Consider the following 20,749-nt stretch of genomic DNA (forward strand, 5'->3'; position numbering starts at 1 on the left):
ATAAATTTGACCCTCGATATCTTCTTTTCGTTAATTGGTTGAGTGGAAGGACCAGTCATGAGTGTTTTAAGCGTTGGGTACCTCCTCCCCCGAATCCTCCACCAATGACGGATGCGGAGAAGGAGGTAGCAACAGAAAGACGGATGGACTCACCGCCTCGATGCGATTGTGGAGACCGTGCTGTCATCGACGAAGACTATGACAAACAGTTCTGTTGTCCGAACATTGATTATATGAGCCCATTGATATGCTAAATGTATGAACTAGTTTTTATTTACAATAAATTACTAATTTTTTCTCTTGCAGCCATACGGGTGGCGTAAGTGTCGTTTCAGAGAGTGGTTGTATGGTCCTTTGTCCCATTGGCCAGAGCCAGAGGTAAAGGAAAAGAGATACATGGGGTGGGCGGCAGAAGAGGTCAAATTTGATCCAGTACTCTGCAAATGTGGTATTGAAGCTAAGTATGGATTAGTTCCTTCGGAGCTTGGTGTTGGATATTTTTGTGGACATATGGTCGATTACGATGAGGTTGGTATTTTTTTTGCACCAGATGTAATGTTATATCGGTACTTACTATATTTTTTGTAGGAGACGAGGAAATGCAGTTGGGAGAGTTACGACGACAAAGGAGAGGTGATGCGCACAATAGAGTCGAAGAGAATAATGGGACAGAAGATGCGTTGTGGATCTCGGCTCGTTGATTCGTACATTAACGATCGCATACGCGACATGCGTAGGGAAGCAAAATCTGCCTTTTATGATAGCCCGAAGCGTGCAGAGTATAGGAGGTTGAAGGCGGCAGATGAGAAGAGAGCACAGGATGCAAGGGAATGGGAAGCGGCTCAAGCCGAGAAACAGATGTTGGATAATCTTGCTGATCGCCTCAAGGGAAGTAAGTGAGATAAATGATATTATAATTATGTTAGTACAATTTTTTTATCCTGACTTTGCTAACTTAATTTTCTCATTATATTTGCAGAGATTGGAAGCGGCGTAAACTATTTGGCCGATGAGGCGCATGCGAGATATGTTCAGGATAAAATGGCAACGGTTGAGCTGATGGAGGAGGAGGACGACGACACATCTAGATTGAGTGAGCTTATCGCCCTCGCAGAGGCAGGATTACATGAAGAAGAGGAGGACGGCATGTCAAGGTTGAGTGAGCTCATAGCACTAGCTGAGGCTGGATTACGTGCTCAAGAGGAAGAGGATGAGTTTATGTCACAGGCCGCCGCAGAGGTAGAGGCAGCTTATTACAAGAAGAAGTCTGATGAGGCTGAGGATGAGCTATTCTCCCAAGCTGCAGATGAAGCAGAAGCCAATTATTACAAAAGAACTGGTGACAAGTGTGATGCAGGACAATGCAGCAAGTGGAATGAGGTTGTTGTTGAGGATTGCGCGACGGATGACTCCGAAGATGAGTTACTCATAGATTGTGATTCAGACTGAAGAATTGTAGCCTATTATGTAGTATTTACGTATCAAAAATAATTTAGAACTCTAAAGATGCGTTACTTATTGCTTATTATGTTTTTTACAGTTCACAAAAAAAATTTGCAAGAATTCCCCTTGTTTTATTAACAACCACAGTTCAAATAATCACATATTATAAGACATATAAGCATTTCAACATATAATACATCACAAAATAACATCGAATATAAAAACATCCACAGAACATAGTTCTTCATATAATGTCCACAAACAAAGTCCAAAATACAAGTTCCCCAACACATTGTCCAAAACACATAACATAGTTCATATTACAACGTCTCCAGCATAAGTCCAAATCACACAGTCCATATCACAAAAGTATTCATTTCCTCCTAGTCTTACCCTTGCCCTTGGCCCCAAGAGCGTCGGTGCCTGGAGTGTAAGGGTCTCGTGGACGCCTTCTACGTGGTGTCAGCTGTGATGGCTGAGTTGTAGGAGCATCCTGCAACTGAGACGGTCCAATCTCCACCTGACCTGCGGCGCCAGCGCCAGCGCCAGCGTCGTCGTCGTCGTCGTCGTCGTCGTCCTGGGCCACGTTCTCAAACGTGTCCCGCGTCGATCGCGACGAGCTGAGTCCTGCTGTAGATGGTCCAACTGCACACATGGGAGGCAGAACGTCCTGCTGCATACGAGGCACAGGCAGCTGCACGTCAACGCCCGCTAGAGACCGGCATCCACACCGAGCCGCTGCTCGACGAAGACGACGTGATACCCTCTGTAATCGAAATGTTAGTTAAAGACATATGTTACACCATACAAATAAACAAGTTTTCTGTTAGACATTGATACTCACTGATAGTAACGATAGCGTAGTAGTATCTGAAGTTCTCTGTGAGATACGCTCGAGTTCAACAACAGATACGAGCATAGAGTTTCCCTATCACAAGTTAAGACATTAGGATGCTCAAAACTAGACATAAAACATTGAATTGAAATCTCTAATTTTAGTAAAGAAATAGTTACCACTCTATCAAGGATTGGAGCAGCCTCAATTTGGGACCCGTGCCGAGCAGCTATGTCGAAAGCTGTGTCTTCGTCGTCTGACGATTCTTGCTCGGCGTAGTCTGCTGCTGTCCACTGTCCCTTCAGCTTGCACCTAGTCACACCCGAATACCAAATCAAATACCTCCGGAAGTTGTAGTTTGTGTGCGCCTGGTCATTCTCATAGTTCAGATCCCCCTGCTGGTCCCATTCATCAATGTAATCACGATGGTGCGTCTCGAAGTCCGTGACCTTCTTCTGTCTCTGTCTGTCGAACCTGCAAAAGTTAGAACCATATATTAGCGACTAACTGATATTTCAATTATTAGTTAGAATAACAAGTGCATGTAGTAACTCACTTATGAAGTTGTATTGAAGTCGAGAATGGCTCCACCGGAAACTCCTGGCGCAATCCGAACTGTCGAGCAACTCTGTGGGGGCAAGTGGTACTCAACAGCATAAAAACATATGAGGGGACACCTCATGAGGTAGAGGTTCTCGTCTATTGAGCACATGCTGCTCAACTGTATGCTGGCGAAATATGGATCAAGATACGGTTGCCAAGTCACCTGCAAAAGTTTTAGAAAGCCCATGTAAGCACGCTGGTGTCGTGTGATAAAAGTAGAAAGGACATGTAAAAAGAAAAAAGGAGACAACTGACCATCGAAGGAGTAAGTGCGTCGAGCTCGTTTGAGTACTCCACGTAAGCACGCTGGTGTCGTGTGAATGGCTCCTCGACCTGGTCCCAGCGGTAAGCAGCCGTGGGCTTAAGCCGATGTCCGGCTACCACGAACCACTCACGAGGAGGAAACTCTCTGGGTCGCCCGACTGGTATGTGTGCCCACATCCACAGCTGTAGTAGGTAGACACATCCACCTAAGCTGGCCGTCCTCGACGAACGACGACAAGCCTCGCAAAGTTGCCTGTACAGGAAGGCCAACACTGCTGAAGCCCAGCTGTAACCTCCGGTCGTATCCCAGTCAGTCAGGCAGGGCAGAAACATCCATGACGCGCTGTCGCCTGTTGAGTCTGGAAAAAGAACTGAACCAAAGAGATGGAGAATCCAAGCTCGACAATGGTATCCAACCGTCTGCTCATCTGCACCAGGTGGACACTGCCCAAAGCTCTGCCTAAGCCAGGTCAGTGGGACTCCGGTGTTGTGGCTACCTCGTAGCTCATCCGGAAGCAGTCTCCCAAGAAAGGCCTCCACCCTCTGCCTCCAACCGCCTGGTGATGCCTAACCGGTCACTGGACGACCCATAATGCTGAGACCAAGAATCTTCTGGCAATCTTCAAGCGTCACAGTCATCTCACCGCAGGGAAGGTGGAAAGTGTGAGTCTCTGGCCGCCACCTATTGGAAGACAAAAGAATACAAAAATCATTAGTATGCAAAGTAGATTTGATAATTGTAAATATTAAACAACTAGAGAAGTCTATACCTGTCGACCAGAGCCGTCAACGCCGCTGGGTTGAAAGTGGGCAGCCCACGGCGGACCTGGTACGATAAGACGTCCAAGCCAGCCCTCTGTAGGAGAGGAGTGTACCTCTCATCGTACCTCATCTCCTCCAGAAACCGGTCGTGGGTCCGGACCCGCAGAACGGGCAACACCTAGCAATCAAAAGATTTTTCATTAGTCAAATATAGGTCGCATATATTAATTCAAATATAGGTCGCAAATATAGCAAACAAAATATTACCTCTCCCTCTGCGGTGAGACGGCCCCTGTGGTGCTCGTCGTAGTGAGGGTCCAGCAAGTGGAACTGCGCCATCCTGCAAATTAAGATATCAACATATTAGAATATAAGTTGTGTACAAAGTGTAACAAAAACATCGACATATTAGAATAAAATTTGTGTATAAAAAAATATATCACACCTGACTAAGTGTCCAAATGCATGTACGTGAGTTGTGGCCAAGTCTACCGCATTTTCCGCATTCATTCTGCTCTGGGTCCACGAGAAAGGGGGACGCTCGTCCTCTCCTACTGCGACCGGAAACCTGATCCATAACCATGTTGCACCGGCTCCTTTTCCTACTACCACGTTTGTCCCATCGATGCGCTGGATCAGCAACGTATACCGGACCGGTGTACGTTGGCCATTGTGACTCATCAAGAAATGGCTCAAAACGAGGGCTCCAGGTACGTACTAAGCTCTCTACACTGAACTCAGAAGGTATTCTGCTCTCAAATGCAAAGTTACGATGACGTGCGGCCGCAACATAATGAGAACATGGAAAATGGTATTGTCTAGGTTTACCACATCCGCACCAGAATGCATCAAGTAACACGACATGTGTCCTCGAAGGTCGCACCTCATCGTCCGAAGTTATGCCGCCTAGTGTTGTTACCTCGTATTTACCCAGCTCCTCATCAAAGCATTGTACCTCATGTCTATGGGCACGTTCCTTTGCATTATTAAGGTGTGATGTTGGTTTAGGTGCCCATCTCTGCCCTCGGGTCTGCATTGCCTTGGCCTGCGCGTGTCTATCATTAAACCAAGCCACAAGCCTATAAAAAGTGAATGTTACTATAGCATTGACTGGCATGCCCCGTATACCCTTGAGCACACTGTTAAATGACTCGGCCATGTTGCTAGTCTGAAACTCGAACCGCCAGCCACCTTCGTCGTAGGCCCTTGTCCATTTGTGCGGTTCCCTCAGCAATCCAGCAATCCAGTTCTTACCTTCAGCATTTGTTGCATCTTGTAGTTCCTTCAACTTATCCTCGAAAAACGAAACCTCCAACTGACGACATACCTCCTCAAAAAGGGGGAAGTTAGCCTTGCTATGATCCTTTCGAAGAAGATTTTCTGCTAGATGTCGAGTGCACCATCTGTGGTGCATGGGTGCGTAGCCAGTAATCTGCTCTTGCACTGCATTAAGAATACCTTGGTGTCTGTCAGATATGACACCAACCTCGCGTCCAGGGCCTACGACATGGATGCGTACAAGCCGCAAGAACCAAGACCAACTATCTCTGTTCTCCCTCTCCACCAAAGCAAATGCCAAAGGAACCAGTGAGTTGTCTGCGTCGCATGATATGGCAACCAACAATGTGCCCTTATACTTCCCAAGAAGAAAAGTACCATCAATAGAGAGCACGGGACGACAATGCCTGAAGGCCTCTACGCACTGCGAGAAACACCAGAAAGCACGATAAAATATCTCTTTGCCGTTCCTCCATTCATTAGGTTTGGGGATGTACTCGTAATGCATGCCTGGGTTTTTTGCTTTCATTGCATTGAACAATGCTGGTAACTTCTCGTAACCCTCCTCCCAATCCCCGTATATCATCTTCCATGCTCGCTGCTTTGCCCTCCATGCTTTCCCATATTTGATCCTGTAACCAAACAGCTCCGAAGTCATGGTCATAATTGACTTCACCTTCAAGTTTGGCTGACCCTTCAATATCCCCAATATCCTTTTCGCAATCAGGGTAGATGTCAACTGACGATGCTTAGAGCTCAGCTCTGTCTGGGCACAAGTGTGTGGACCTACAATTTTGGTGATCTTAAACTTTCCGGTGTCCTTCTGCCTTCGGGCACATACCCTCCAATTACATTCTGGCACCTCGCACACAACAGTGTAACGACGCTGTGCATACGAATGTCTCACCTTGAACGGCCTCTTCCGGTTCACAGAATATTCCTGTAGCCATCGTCTCAGTGTAGGCAGATCCTTGAAAAGTAAGCCAACCTTAATCTCAATGCTGTCGGCGTTATCCGGAGCCTCTAGCAGTTCATCGTCACGTCCTTCAGCATACGCACGGGTGGAATGACTTAAACTGCTAAATTCATGTACTGCAGGGTCTCGCTCCGGACACAAACGTCTTATGAGTTCAATTTCTTGCTCGGTCATTTCTTGAACCGGACGGTCATCATCAGAATCTACGGCCCGTGCAGCCTCATATGGCTCCTCCTCATCCTCAATCTGAACATCAACACTATTGGATGCCCTGCATATGTTGTCCATATTATATGACACAGACACATCAATCTGAACATCAGCATTATTGATATGTGGAGATCCTGCATCGGGTCGGAGCAAGAAAAACCACATTAAAAAGTCTAATCAAACGAAATAATGATGGATACGAACAATGTGTCGAAGACACTTACTAGGATGATCGTCAACTGGATCCTGGGTCAATGGGATCTCTTGGGGGGTACCACCGTATTAGAAGCCCCACAAACGCCGGGAATAGGACGGGAAATCCCATACTCGTGCGGACCCGATTGAGCATCGGGCACAACAACGACTTCTTCATGAAGCTCTACCAAAGGAGCTTCAATACGAGATGCATTTAGCATTTGTGGAGACAACCCGACTGGACCTCCGCAATGACTAACAGGTAACTTTTGAACAACCACATCCAAACATGGTGGAACCATCGTCTTCACAATTCTTAAATATATCACCCAATCATCTTCTGAGGTAATGGAGATCAACCGTCGGACAACTGTTCCATATGTAATATGGGACAACAAACCCTGAATTGATATTCTAGGGTCGTTTATGTCGCAACTAATCTCCTCACAAGCTCGAGCCAAAAGCTGGTCAAAAGTTGGTCTTTCAACGAACAACATGGTCACGATCTTCATACCATCAAAAGTAACACTCCCATAAGCATCTATCTCCACCCTTCCTCCATGGTATAGTGTTACTAGGCTGTCCATCTATTTCAAAAATGGATTACTAACTCAATAATGGCTACATACTTAAGCCTACTAACTTACTAAGTAATAAATATATATTAACTAATAACTATACAATAAATATTAAATAAACACATCAAACGAAATTACATAATCTATAAATAATGTACGAAAACTATGTATACCTGAGAACGCGTACGACTCCAGCTAACGGTGGAGAAGGTCAAGTCGGACGAACACCTACGTACAAAAAAACTTATTGTCAGTAAAAAATTTGGCAGCACCTCCCCTGTAAAGTGATGTTTATAGAACCTGCGAATAAACGACAACACGATGGTTGCCAACACAGAAAACATGTAATACCAATGCGCTAAACAAAATGGTAACTATATAATCACTAAGAATTTACTAAACACTAACAATATGCTAACAATTTACTAAACACGAACAAGAGCTAACAATTTACTAAACAATTTACAAGTAAATGGCTAGCTAGTATACTAAATACTAAACTAAATAAATACTAACTAAATGCTAAACACTAATGTAACCACTAACCCTAAACACTAAACCCTAAAATGCTAAAAGCTAAATAATAACTAACCACTAACGAACAACTAAACACTAAATAACTAGGTAATACCAACTAAATACAAAAATATTAAGTAATAATTATAAAAAATTATTACCTTGTGAGCTGGAAGGCCGGAGGGAGAGCGGCAGGCGGAGGAGAGCAGGCGGCGGCCGGAGTCGAGCGAGCTCGGCGGCGAGCTCGGCGGGAGAGGCGGGCGCCGGGCGAGCGGCGAGCTCGGCGGGCTGCGGGCGGGCGGCGCGCTCGCCGGGCGCGCTCGGCGGGCTGCGGGCGGGCAGCGAGCTCGGCGGCGGCGGGCTGGCGGCGAGCTCGGCGGCGGTATGAGCGACGGCGGGCGTAGGAAAATGAAGACGCGAGCGAAACAGAGAAGAAACGAAGAGGAAAGGCGTTTCGGTTAAGTTTCCTAGCTCGGCGCCAAGATCTGTGGCGTCGAGCTAGGTGTGCCACGCGGGCTGCCACGTCACGAAGCTCGGCGCCATAGACTGTGGCGTCGAGCTGTGTTAGCTCGGTGCCACGGCCTATGGCGCCGAGCAAAGGGTCCAAAACTGCATTTAAAATTTTTTTAGGTCTAAACGTAAATTTACTTCGGTTTAGGGGCTAAAATACAAAAAATTCGGCCTCATCACGCCGGAAAAAGCTACCAGAGCTCAGTCTTTCATGCAAACGGCTTCCCTGTGATGTCAACTGCAACGACAGATTCCATAGGCAAAATCCACCTATTTTGGGACAAAGTTTTTAGTCTTCTGGAGGGTCCCAACTCCCAAAGCTGATGTTCAAAAGGTTTAAAGAAGCTGATAATAACGACCTTTATTTGGGGACAAAGTTTTTGGTTTTTTTCTTTTGGCCCATGGAAGTTTTTTTTTTTTGTCGTTTGGAAGATCCTAAAGCTCGTGTCCAAAAGCTTTAAAGAAGCTGATAACCACGAATACCTTAGGAGTTACTGCAGATGTGTACGGCACGCTTCAGTTAGACTAGAGTCGATTGAAGTGGACATGGATACTGGTACTCCCGTGCAAGCAACAGCCTCTGCCTGACGAGCTGCACGTGAAGCATCCATAACCATAATTCTCTGTGCACTCCACAATTCCATTGAAAAGCAGGAGAGCAAGAGTCATTTCTAGCCAAAAGAACGATCTATTCAGCTACCGAGACATACTGACATCGCACCTTATATCTCGGGGATCAGAGGTAACCAACTTGTTAACGAGGAGCCTTGAAGAAAAAAAAAATGCGAGCACTAGGAAATCTAAAAGGCATTACACTACTGCACAATATACAGAATAGTGACCAGTCGACTAACTAACTTACTTCAGCAAAGGATCTCCCAAGCTCAGAGGACGGCAGGTCATAGACATCCATAACTTCTGAGGAAACAAGAGAAAAAAGAAAAAAAAGGAAGGAAATAAGTTAAATGGTGATGATGGCAGAAAATGCATCTGTTAAATAGCAAAGTAAACTGCGATATTATCCGATATCCAAGAACAAAAAAGGGGTTTTGTTCAAAAAAAAAACAGGGAACAGAAAAAATGAGTAGTATACTTGATATTGTCCCACAGCGGCACATGCACGCAATAAGGAAGCCTGATCCATGACTAGCGAACCATACCGATAAACTAATGGGACAAATCAATAGACTTTGAAGCATTCGGTTGCTTCCTTCATTTCAGAAAACAGATTTCAGTTTATCCGAAGTGGAAACATCATGTGTTAATAATGCATGTTCGTCGGCAATAAACGGCAGTTTTCATCATTTATACATACAACCCAGGGTTCACTGCTTAGACAAATACTATATGTGGATGTATGCAGAGTTCAAGCATCTAAAAACAGCATAAATCTATTGTTTTCTGTTTCCAACTAAACATCGTCTTCAGTTAAAGAACAAATTTCATGCCTTTGCTATTTACAAGTGTCAAGCACGTAGATGTTAGCAGTGTTCTTAAGGCGCCTAGGCGAGCAAGTGCATCGGACAATCGCCTTAGCGCCTAGGCAGGTAAGGCGAGCAAGGCTGCCAGTTTTGCCCGAGCGCCTGGACGCCTAGGCGACGCCTTAAGAACACTGGATGTTAGCATTATAGCAAAAAATCTAACATGTCCAGCATACCAGCATCTAAAAAAACACAACACATCGATGACTCCAATAAAGTTCAATTTATTCACTGTAGCTTCAAAAGGATAAGTGTATGGCAAGAACAATGAGTATGCATGCTGACAAAGGAAAACTCAAAGAAGTGGGAGTACACACCTAATGGCATATTGTTGAATCCAAATATAATACAGGAGTACAGGACATCGTCATCACTGAGAAATGGGAATCACCTGAAGAAATGGATCACATAGATTAATGCAATGTTAGCGACTGCAGTCAAGAAGAGCAGCGACGTCAATGCAAATAATATCAAACAACAATAGACATGGGTATGGATTTTGTCTTGAACATATGAAGAGTTCAAGATCAGAATCGAACTCCTAGCATTAGACAGTAAGGTTGTGTTTGGTTTAAGGAATGAGGTGGTCTATCTTCTTCTCACTGCTCACTTTTTTATTTGGTTTGTGTAATAGAATGAGTTGATCCATCACCACTTCATTCCTCATAAGCTCATAATTAATATATATACATGAGGAATGGGTTGATTCCACCAAAATTTATGGGATGAACTCATGATGCATCACCTTATGAAGCATATGGTGACTCCACAAACCAAACACGCCGTAAGTGAACTACTAACACTTTACTTGCCAATCACAATGCTTTGCTTGATGCTTTTATAAAAGAAAATGATTTGCTCAAAGGACAGATATCTAAATCAAATAGCATTCTTACCTGTGCATCTGCATTCACAGCTACCTTTTCACTACACCAGTTTCAAAAATCTGGTGTGGCAGTTGAAGAAGCTGCTTGTGTGTTAGTCTGAAGATTGTCACGAAAAGTTGAGGTTTGCTAGTCTTGAGAACACATATGCTCTTGAAGAACATTATCCGTGTATTTATGCGAGGTGCCACTTCTGTACAACAAACATGTCCAGGTGTCATGGATTTTCCTTTCCCCCTCAAGACTACCATAGAAAAATCTAAAAAAAACTTACGTGGATTCTAGATATTCTCCTGTATTCCTGCTCTCAGACTGCTGTGCATAATCTTCTTCCAGATCAATTACATGAATTGTTTGCCCATTAACTCTAGCTTGTCCATCTGCAGCCTCATCTAAAATAATTTGCCCATCCTTCAAATGGTGTATATCTCCTGCATGTTGGTCTGCATCATTATTCAGGAGTACTTGCTTGCTGCTCAGATAGTAGTTATCCAAATTATGAACACCCAAAGCCATGGGATTTGGCTCCATTTGGTCATGATCATCCACACTATGACCTAGCAGCAATTGTTCATGATTCACATGGTGACTATCCAAAACATGAACAGTAGTGACCTGATCTATAAGCATCTGCTCATTCTCCATCTGTTGCTCGTCCACATTTTGCTTTAGAAGCATTTTCTCATTGTTCATATGGCAATTATCTGAAATATGTGCAACCATACTATGATTTAGATGTATTTCCGCATTGTTCATTTGGTGATTATCATGTGCAGGCTCACCAGCCTCAATGTTCATATCATACTTCATCAAACCATGCCCATCCTCTGGTAGGTGATTATCCTCTGCATTCTCGTCTTGAACTTGATTTACTGAAGTATCATCCCGTGCATGTTCATCAGCCTCATTGTTCAGATCATAGTTATCCAAATTAGACTCATCCTCCAACATTTGATTGGCCCCTGCACGATCATCTTGACCATGAATTTCTGAAGTGTCATTGTTTTCTTGTTGATTCACCAGACCAATTAAATCAGGCACAGAATCACAAAGATCATCTGCTGGAGGACTGCGAGAAATCTCGGAGAACTCACAACCCACTGGAGTTTCAATGACGTTGAGATCAAAAATTTTGTACCAAGCTGGCAGCTCTTGTTCATCCCTACTGAGATCACCGACGACGGTTTCAACTTCAGTTTGTGAAGCTGTTGTTTCATACCTTAATTCAGAGTAATCATTGGTCACCACCAATGGTTGCTCTTTGTCATCTCTATTAAGACCACCAACACCAGTTTCAACCTCACATTGTGGAGCCTCCATGCCATACCTTACTTCAGAGCAACTATTGTTCTCTGCCAATAGTCGCTCTTGTTCATCTCTATCAAGATTATCAACACCAGTTTCAAATTCACTCCGTGCAGCCTCCATCTCACACTTTACTTCAGAGCAACCATTATACTCTGTCAATGGTTGCTCTTGTTCATCACTATAAAGATCACCAACAGCAGTTTCAGATCCATTTTGTGGTTCCTCCATTTCATACCTTGTTTCAGAGCAAACATTGTTCTCTGCCAATGGCTCTACCATGCATGCATAGACGTGTGCAATGCATGTTTCCATTCCCTCCTCAGCATTGCTGAGCTGAGACTGTCTAAGATCAAGTTCCTCAACAGATTCAGATGTATGAACATGCACATCGGACAGTTGGCTCTGGGTGTTATCCATTTCATCACCATCTTCATCATTCAAGTCAGAGCCTGCAAACTCACCATCCTCGTCTTCAGAAATGTCTTCGGCAAACTCACTGTCCTCGCCTTCAGACATGTCTTGAGCATGGTCCAGTCCAGCGGTATCTGACTCCATTTGCTTATCTTCGATAGCCACAGCTTCAACAGCGCTGTCATCCGTCTCCGAAACCACCACTGAACCAGGCACCTTCGGCTGCCTTGGTATTTCGTTGGCATCCACATTGTGCATGCCTCCATCACCACCAGCAGCAGGAACAGCGCCAGAGTCTGTCACCTTGGTGCGATCCAAATCTCGAGTGCCTGCTCGCAGATCTGGATCTCTCCTGCTGCCAGTGTAGTAGCCCCTCGTCCTGCTCCTGCTTCTACTTCTCCTCCTCCGATCAACTGTGCCATCAGCCAAAGCCCGGCGATCGTTATGCGAATAGGACCTTGACATTGGTGGTCTCTTCAGCTCATTGTAGTCGCGTGTCCGGCGGCCACCCCGGTCAACGTCACCGCCATCGTTGTATTTACGCCTCTCGTCAAAGCTGTGGCTCCTCCTGTCCCACCCCGACCTCTTGGCTTCCCTGTTGTCGTCCCACTTTGAGCCACGGTCCAGGTCCCCGGCTCCACTTCCACTCCGCCGCCACCTGGGGCCGTCGTCCTCGTCTCTCTTCCTCCCATAGCTGGAGGGAGCGGGAGCGGGAACCGGGGCAGGAACGGGAACGGGAGGCTCGGGGCGGTAACTGTGATTGTGATTTGGGTCCTCCCTTGACAGGAGAACGTGCTCGGGGAGGAGGCCTTCGGCGACCAAGTAGTGAGCGGCCAGGCGGCCGGCCTCGAGCAGGATGTCGCCGCGCGAACGCCTCTCGGCAGCGGCGGCGAAGCCGCTGGGGAGGGGATTCTCGTCGTATCGCCGCGGCGGCGGCAGCTCGGAGCTGCGCCTCTTCGGCTGGGGATAGGGCGGGTCACGCGGGCGGCGCTGGTGGCGCGGTGACGGCGGGGCCGGAGATCGGCGGCGGTAGCGTCCTCCCGACGGCGGCGGGTCACGGCCCCGAATGCGGGACCTCGGCAGCATGAATTCTCTGCGGCCCCCGGCGCGGAGGAGCTGCGCGTTCGGTGTGTCTGGTTAAATCCGGCGGGGGCTCTCCCTCTTCCGGGAGGCGCAATCGAGCACCCAAACCAAGTCCCGCGTCAGTTCAGTGGCGTGCGTTCGGAGATCCGGTGTCGGCGCGTCCTTCCGTGGTCCCCGTCAGCGGAGGCGGCGGCGGCGCGCTTGTAGCCCCGGAGGCGGCGAGATTTGGCGCTGCGGCTGTATGCGAGGGTTTGGTTGCGACTTGCGAGTGGCGAAGGAACCGACGAGGCGACGACACAGATAAGAGGAGTGCTCCCTCTCTCTATGCCTCCTGTTGTTAGGGCATGTAGTACAGTGGAGAGACACTAAAACGGTTCTCCAAGCACAGAAGACAACTAAGAGACTCTATTGTACAATGGACTGTCTATAAATATAGTCTATTAATAAATACAGAATTAAATGTATTTGTATAACATCAGATCGATAGAACAGACGACAAATTCGTACAGTGCGAAGTGAGGCGTCTGTTGCTACTTGGTTTACGAGCTAGAGACGTCTCTTCACGGAGAGACGACACTAAGATTTTTTTGCAAATAACCCCCTTAAACACGTTAAGAGCCTCCACATTAACTGCTGGATCCAGTGTGTGCCACTGCCACCTGGTGTGTACAGTAAATTGTATTCTAGCCTCTACACGTACTTGATTCTACCGCCGCCGGACAAAAAAAACATATATATTACTACTCTATTAACGACTAGTTTGGGAGACAAAACAGGAGGGGATTGAAGTGAATAAAATCTCCTTATTCAAAATTGAATAATAAAGGGATTTTAGCTCCTCCAATCCTCTCTGGTTTTGTGGCTCCCAAACTAGCCTGTGTTCATACCCTGTGTGCGCCGGCGTGTCTCCTCCCTGTGCCCACGCATGGAACCCGCTCGACGTCCTCGTCGTGTTCCTATCCACTGCGCAGTCCTCGCTCGCTCCCCTCGCTCCATGTGTCATCCTCCACACGCACAGGGCCCTGGCGCCCCCATCCGTCTCTCGAACTGGTCCGTGCTTGTTGCCCTCCTTCTGAGACAGCCACCGCATCCCCCTCCCTTTTCAGTTGGATGACTCGCACTCCCCACTCCCGTCGCGACCGGCCCTCTCCTCCCTGACGTGCACCTCAAGCCCGCCGTGACGCCCTCTTCTCCTTCGACCTACGCCTCTAGATACACTCGTGCCTAGATCCGATTCGGGGTGCCCCTGCAAGGGATGAGGTCGAGCTGGTCGGAGGGGCATCGGAGGTGTGGGTGGGCAACGTGAAGAAGAAGCGCAGACGTAAGATGTGTGCGGGGCGGCTAGAAAGCGCTGTCGTGTCGTGGCACGAGACGGGAGGAAGCTTCCCTTCTGTGAGGTTGTCGAGGTGAGCGTCATCCGCACCATCGTTTGCAATGAGGTCCACCGCATTGCGGCTAAGGGCGATGGAGCAGGGTGGCTAGGTGTTTGATTTGGCGTCGGATCTGTCAGTTCCCAGGTCATTTCCCAGCGGCGGTTGTCCGCTCCTGTCAGACTTGAGAGCACCTAGAGGAGGTGAATAGGTGATCCTGCAAAAATTAACTCTAAACAAGACCAACTTGGTTTATAACAAGTGTTAGTAGAAACCAAAACCAAGTTGAGATGAATAGAGGTAGAGAGAAGAAGAGAACTATTCACTTGATTGTTCCTTTAAAATATGTATCAAACTTACGAACAATAACACAAGTGAAAATGTGAGAAATCTTGGAAGGAAACAATCACAATAAAGAAATGCACAAGTGACATGGTGATTTTATCCCGTGGTTCGGCCAATGCCTACTCCACGTTGTGGTGATCTCTTTCAATCAAGGGTTGCACAACCCCACTCAAGTGATCCAAAGATCAAACTTGTGTACCACAGTTTTCTTCCTTATACCAAGTTTTCCCTTTGTGAGGAATCTCCATAAGTTGGAGTCTCTCACACCTTACACAATTGATCTCAATTAAACACAAGAGTAAAGGGGAGTAGAAACACACACAAGAGATCAAAAAACAGCAACACACGCTACAAGACAAGAGCACAAGTGACAACACAACAGAGTTACAACTCAAAAACACATGCTCTAATCTCTATCTAGCAAAGCAATAGCGTGGTTGTAATGTCTCGGTGTTGTAGAATGTTCAAAGTATACTTGGTGTACAGCTGCATGCGCCTAGGGGGTCCTTTTATAGCCCCAAGGGACCTAGGAGTCGTTGGAGCTCCATTTGGAAGGCACCGGTTGCCTTCTGTCCGCGAGTGCACCGGACTGTCCGGTGCACACCTGACACTGCATAGTACAACGGCTACAAATCCTTTGATTGACTGGTTTCCTATTCTGGGGGCACCGAACCGTCCGGTAGGTGGCAACGGATTGTCCGGTGATCCAAGTGACTGTTGGCCTTAGGCCGACGTGTCCACTAGTCGTTGGCTGGCTGGCACACCAGATTGTCCGACGCTTCGCGTGAACTGTCCGGTGATTTATAGCCGGCGATGGCTGATTTTTCCCGAGAGCAGCCACTTGGTCGGACCGTGCACCGGACTGTCCAGTGGGTGGCACCGGACCGTCCGGTGCTACGCAGACCAGTCCATCTTCCCCTTTCTTAATCAAAGTCTCTTTTGCTCCTTTTGGCTTGACTTCATAAAGTCTCTAGCACTTAAACAAATATGAGTAGTACACAAAACAATTGACTAAGTGTCTGGAGCTTACCCTTTTCACTTGGTACCATATAGATTTGTGTCATGTCCTCTTTCAAGCTCAATTTGCTTTATGTACCTATGTTCATTGCTCATGTAAGATGATGTTAGTCTCAATATAATGTGTTGAGCATTTAATCACCAAAACAAAATAGAAATGGCCCAAGGGAACATTTCTCTTTCAATCTCCCCCTTTTTGGTGATTCATGCCAACACATCAAAAACAACTCAAAATGTACTAGCATATCCAAATGTGAGCTAAAATGTGCAAATTGATGTCAAACTCAAAACCCGTTGAATTGTCACAGGATTTGGCATATTTGGATCATTTTGCCACCCCTTGGCTTATTTTCGCAAAACAAATTCATTTTCATATCTCTATATCAAAACACTTTTGTTTTGGCTAATCAAAATATTTTTCAAGACTAGTTTTTATAAAAAGGCCAGAAACTCCCCCTTTTCCCATAATAAATTTTCTCCCCCACAAGAGAGTAGTTTTAAAAATAAGAGGGTTTTGATAAAAAACCAACTATACTCACACTTAATTTTTTTAAAAAATCACCAATTATACTCACACTTAAATTTTGTGAATAATTCACATTCACAAGTGGTAGCTAATCCAGTTGCTTTGGCCTTAATTTATCCCCCTTTGGCATTAAGCACCAAAATGGAAGAACTAGTGGCCTTCAAAACCTCATTGCCTCACCAAAAATTGTGAATTAAAAGTAAGAAGGCAATGAACACTTAGGGCAACTTGAATATATTACCTTTTTGCACTAGAAGTCTTGTTTGTTGTTCAAATGTACCATTTCCCTTTCCAATTTCACCTTTGAGGCTATACTACAATTACTTGAGCAAACAAATTAGTCTCAAAGGGCCAAGTTGTAACATATCCCCCCTCAACATAGGCATCATTTGCACATGGACTTGTGAGGTCCGGGGATGATGTTTTACAATGACCACCACAATTAAACTCATAATGACATGATCAATAGCATAAAAACATATGTGCTCTATATCAATCCAAGTTCCACGAAACTAAGACATTTAGCTCACTGCGTAGCTTACAAAACCTTTTATCATCTAAAGGCTTGGTAAAGATATCGGCTAACTGGTGATCGGTGCTAATGTGTCACACATCGATATCTTCCTTTTGCTGGTGGTCTCTCAAAAAGTGATGACGGATGTCTATGTGCTTAGTGTGGCTGTGTTCAACGGGATTGTCTGCCAAGCGGATTGCACTCTCATTATCACATAGGAGTGGGACTTTGGTCAAATTATAGCCAAAGTCCCAAAGGGTTTGCCTCATCCAAAGTACTTGCGCGCAACACTGTCCTACGGCAACATACTCGGCCTCGACGGTGTATAGGTGAAAGGGAAATGTGCCCTTGGGCCATTTCTAAGTATTTTGGTGATTTAGTGTCCAACACAAGTGCCTAAGTGTTAAATGGTGGACAAAGTACAAATCAAGTATAAAGGTATGTTTCTAAGACTTAGTATATTGTTTTGGAGACTAACGTATTATGTCTAAGTGCTGGAAACAGGAAAAATCAAGTTGGAATTAAAGATGACTTTGTTCAGCCGAAGTCAGCTCAGTCTGGGTGCACCGGACAGTGTCCGGTGCGCCAGGCTGACTCAGGTGAACTTGCTGCTCTAGGGAAATCGTCGGCGGCGTACGGCTATAATTCACCGGACTGTCCGGTGAGCCAACAGTCGGCCCGGCCAACGGTCGGCCGCGTAATCCGCGCGCGACGCGTGGCAGAGCCAACGGTCAGAAGGGGGCACCAGACTGTCCGGTGTGCACCGGACAGTGTCCGGTGCGCCAACGGCTCTGAAACTCCAACGGTCGGCTTCGCCAAAGAAGGAAAGAAATCCGCACCGGACAGTGTCCGGTGGTGCACCGAACTGTCCGGTGCGCCAGGCGACAGAAGGCAAGAATTGCCTTCCTGGAATGCACTCAACGGCTCCTAGCTGCCTTGGGGCTATAAAAGGGACCCCTAGGCGCATGGAGGAGAAAATCAAGCACTCTCTAAGCATTCCTAAGCACCAAGACTTCGATTCCGCGCATTTGATTCTTTGTGATAGCAACTAGAGCTCCATTTGAGTCGTGAACTCGTTGGGTTGTGTTGTGAGCTCTTGTTGTGACTTGTGTGCGTGTTGGTACTCTGATTTCGTGTCGTGTGTGCGTTGCTCATCCCTCCCTTACTCCGTGCTTCTTTGTGAACATCAAAGCGTAAGGGCGAGAGGCTCCAAGTTGTGGAGATTCCTCGCAAGTGGGATATAGTAAAGTGAAAGCAAAACACCGTGATATTTAAGTGGGTCTTTGGACCGCTTGAAAGGGGTTGATTGCAACCCTCGTCCGTTGGGATGCCACAACGTGGAGTAGGCAAGTGTTGGACTTGGCCGAACCACGGGATAAATCCTCGTGTCTCTTGTGCTTGTCCTTATTGTGTCTATTGTGCTTCACAAGAGTTCTCCTCTCTACTTACTTGATTTCATTATTCTAACTCATAATCAAGTTTGTGGTGTTAAGTTTTAAGTTTTACAGGATCACCTATTCACCCCCCTCTAGGTGCTCTCAATTGGTATCAGAGCCGTTCTCTTCAAGAAAGGGACTAATCGCCCGAAGAGATGGATCCTAGGGGCAAGGGGATGGTGGTCAATGATAAGGAGAAGGAGTCCTTCATCAATGATCCAAAGGATGACAAGCCTACTAACTCAGGCTCGGCCCACAAAAGAAAAGACGGGAGAAAGAAGAAAACAAGGCGCATCAAGGAGATAGTCTACTACGACAGCAACGAATCTTCCTCTTCCCAAAAGGATGACGACATCGACTACGAGAAAAAGAAGACGGTTAATTCAAACTTTTCCTATGATTATTCTCGTATTCCGCAAAGTTCCAATGCTCATTTGCTTTCCATTCCTCTCGGAACCCCCCCACTTTGATGGAGAGGACTACGGATTTTGGAGTCACAAAATGCGTAGCCACTTGTTCTCTCTCCATCCAAGTATATAAGAGATAGTAGAAAATGGAATGCACTTTGATAGTACGGATAATCCCATGTTCATTAATGAGCAAATTCACAAAAATGCACAAGCTACTACTGTTCTTCTAGCTTCACTGTGCAGGAATGAATACCATAAGGTGAGCGGCTTGGACAACGCCAAGCAGATTTGGGACACCCTCAAAATCTCACATGAGGGGAACGACGTCACCATGCTCACCAAGATGGAGTTGGTGGAAGGCGAACTTGGGAGATTCGCAATGATCAGGGGCGAGGAGCCAACCCAAACATACAACCAGCTCAAGACCCTCGTCAACAAAATAAGAAGCTATGGAAGCACGCGATGGACGGACCACGACGTCGTCCGCCTAATGCTAAGGTCTTTTACTGTCCTTGATCCACATCTTGTGAACAATATTCGTGAGAATCCTAGGTACACCAAGATGACGCCCGAGGAGATACTTGGAAAGTTCGTAAGCGGGCGGATGATGATCAAGGAGGCTAGATACGTTGATGATGCGTTGAATGGCCCAATCCAAGAGCCTCAAACCATTGCTCTCAAAGCAACGAGGAGCACGGAGGCGCTACCTAGCAAGGTGGCACAAGTTGAGGCGGCCGGACTTAATGATGAAGAAATGGCCCTCATCATCAAACGCTTCAAGACGGCGCTAAGGGGTCGCAAGGAGCATCCCAACAAGACCAAGACAAAGGGGAAGCGCTCATGCTTCAAATGTGGTAAGATTGGTCATTTTATCGCTAATTGTCCCGATAATGATAGTGACCAGGAATAAGGGAACAAGAGGAAAAAGAAGAAGGCTTACAAGAAAGCTAAGGGCGAGGCACACCTTGGAAAGGAGTGGGACTCGGATTGTTCGTCGTCCGACTCCGACAACGAAGGACTTGCCGCCACCGCCTTCAACAAGTCGACCCTCTTCCCCAATGAGCATCACACCTGCCTCATGGCAAAGGAAAAGAAGGTAAGCACTCGTGATACTAGTACTTACGCTTCCTCAAGTGATGAAGAATCTAGCGATTAATGAATTATTCAAGGGCCTAGATAGAACTAAGGTGGATAAGATTAATGAATTAATTGATGCCTTGAATGATAAAAATAAGTTAAAAGCAAGAAGATCTTTTATATGAAGAACATGATAAGTTTGTAGAGGCACAAAAATCCCTTGCTTTAGAAATTAAAAGGAATGAAATGCTCTCCTGTGAATTGTCTTCATGCCATGACTCTATCTCTAGCTTAAAGAGCATAAATGATGATTTGAATGCAAAGTTAGAGATAGCTATTAAATCAACATCTTGTGTAGAACAAATTGCAATTTGCAATAGGTGTAAAGATTTCAATATTGATGCTTGTAGTGAACACCTAGTTTGCATTTCTAAACTAAATGATGAAGTGGCTAGTCTTAATGCTCAACTTAAGACTAGCAAAAATGATTTTGACAAACTACAATTTGCAAGGGATGTCTGTCGGTGTTTTGGGTCCGACCGCACACCCGGGGTTGCCCCTCAAGGTGTTTTCAGGAGTAGGACGGTGTCGACAACTGTAGCAAAATGGTTCGTGCCAATTGCACGAGGGACAGTGGACAAAGTTTACAGGTTCGGGCCGCTTAGAGATGCGTAACACCCTACGTCCTGGTGAGTATGCTTGGTGAACGTGGTTACA

The 20,749-nt window shown here is 46.1% G+C and overlaps 3 protein-coding genes across 5 annotated transcripts; all 3 read right to left on the reverse strand.

The window, feature by feature from the left end:
• Positions 1-1,656: 1,656 nt before the first annotated feature.
• On the reverse strand, positions 1,657-2,378 carry LOC118472019 (uncharacterized). The gene is made up of 2 exons (XM_035959057.1): positions 2,288-2,378; positions 1,657-2,209 (listed from the first exon to the last, which is right to left on the reverse strand). Exons 1-2 carry the CDS (start codon positions 2,360-2,362, stop codon positions 1,817-1,819), a joined length of 468 nt encoding a protein of 155 aa, XP_035814950.1. The 5' UTR covers positions 2,363-2,378; the 3' UTR covers positions 1,657-1,816.
• An 84-nt stretch (positions 2,379-2,462) lies between these two features.
• On the reverse strand, positions 2,463-6,177 carry LOC118472018 (uncharacterized). Its single transcript, XM_035959056.1, has 6 exons — positions 4,353-6,177; positions 4,175-4,247; positions 3,916-4,085; positions 3,137-3,827; positions 2,835-3,044; positions 2,463-2,752 (listed from the first exon to the last, which is right to left on the reverse strand). Exons 1-3 carry the CDS (start codon positions 5,847-5,849, stop codon positions 4,024-4,026), a joined length of 1,632 nt encoding a protein of 543 aa, XP_035814949.1. The 5' UTR covers positions 5,850-6,177; the 3' UTR covers positions 2,463-2,752; positions 2,835-3,044; positions 3,137-3,827; positions 3,916-4,023.
• Positions 6,178-8,392: 2,215 nt separating this feature from the next.
• LOC103626447 (uncharacterized) lies at positions 8,393-13,682 on the reverse strand. 3 transcript variants are annotated; one of them, XM_008646858.4, is made up of 5 exons: positions 10,810-13,682; positions 10,548-10,728; positions 9,969-10,042; positions 9,033-9,088; positions 8,393-8,762 (listed from the first exon to the last, which is right to left on the reverse strand). In XM_008646858.4, exons 1-2 carry the CDS (start codon positions 13,338-13,340, stop codon positions 10,665-10,667), a joined length of 2,595 nt encoding a protein of 864 aa, XP_008645080.1. In that variant the 5' UTR covers positions 13,341-13,682; the 3' UTR covers positions 8,393-8,762; positions 9,033-9,088; positions 9,969-10,042; positions 10,548-10,664. The 3 variants fall into 3 exon arrangements, with proteins under 3 accessions (XP_008645080.1, XP_008645081.1, XP_023155896.1); XM_008646859.4 differs by lacking the exon at positions 8,393-8,762 and having other exon boundaries at positions 8,781-9,088; positions 10,548-10,725; XM_023300128.2 differs by lacking the exon at positions 8,393-8,762 and having other exon boundaries at positions 8,781-9,088.
• Between the last annotated feature and the right edge of the window lie 7,067 nt (positions 13,683-20,749).

This window comes from Zea mays, chromosome 5 (genome assembly GCF_902167145.1).
Source record: "Zea mays cultivar B73 chromosome 5, Zm-B73-REFERENCE-NAM-5.0, whole genome shotgun sequence".
Taxonomy (NCBI): domain Eukaryota; kingdom Viridiplantae; phylum Streptophyta; class Magnoliopsida; order Poales; family Poaceae; genus Zea; species Zea mays.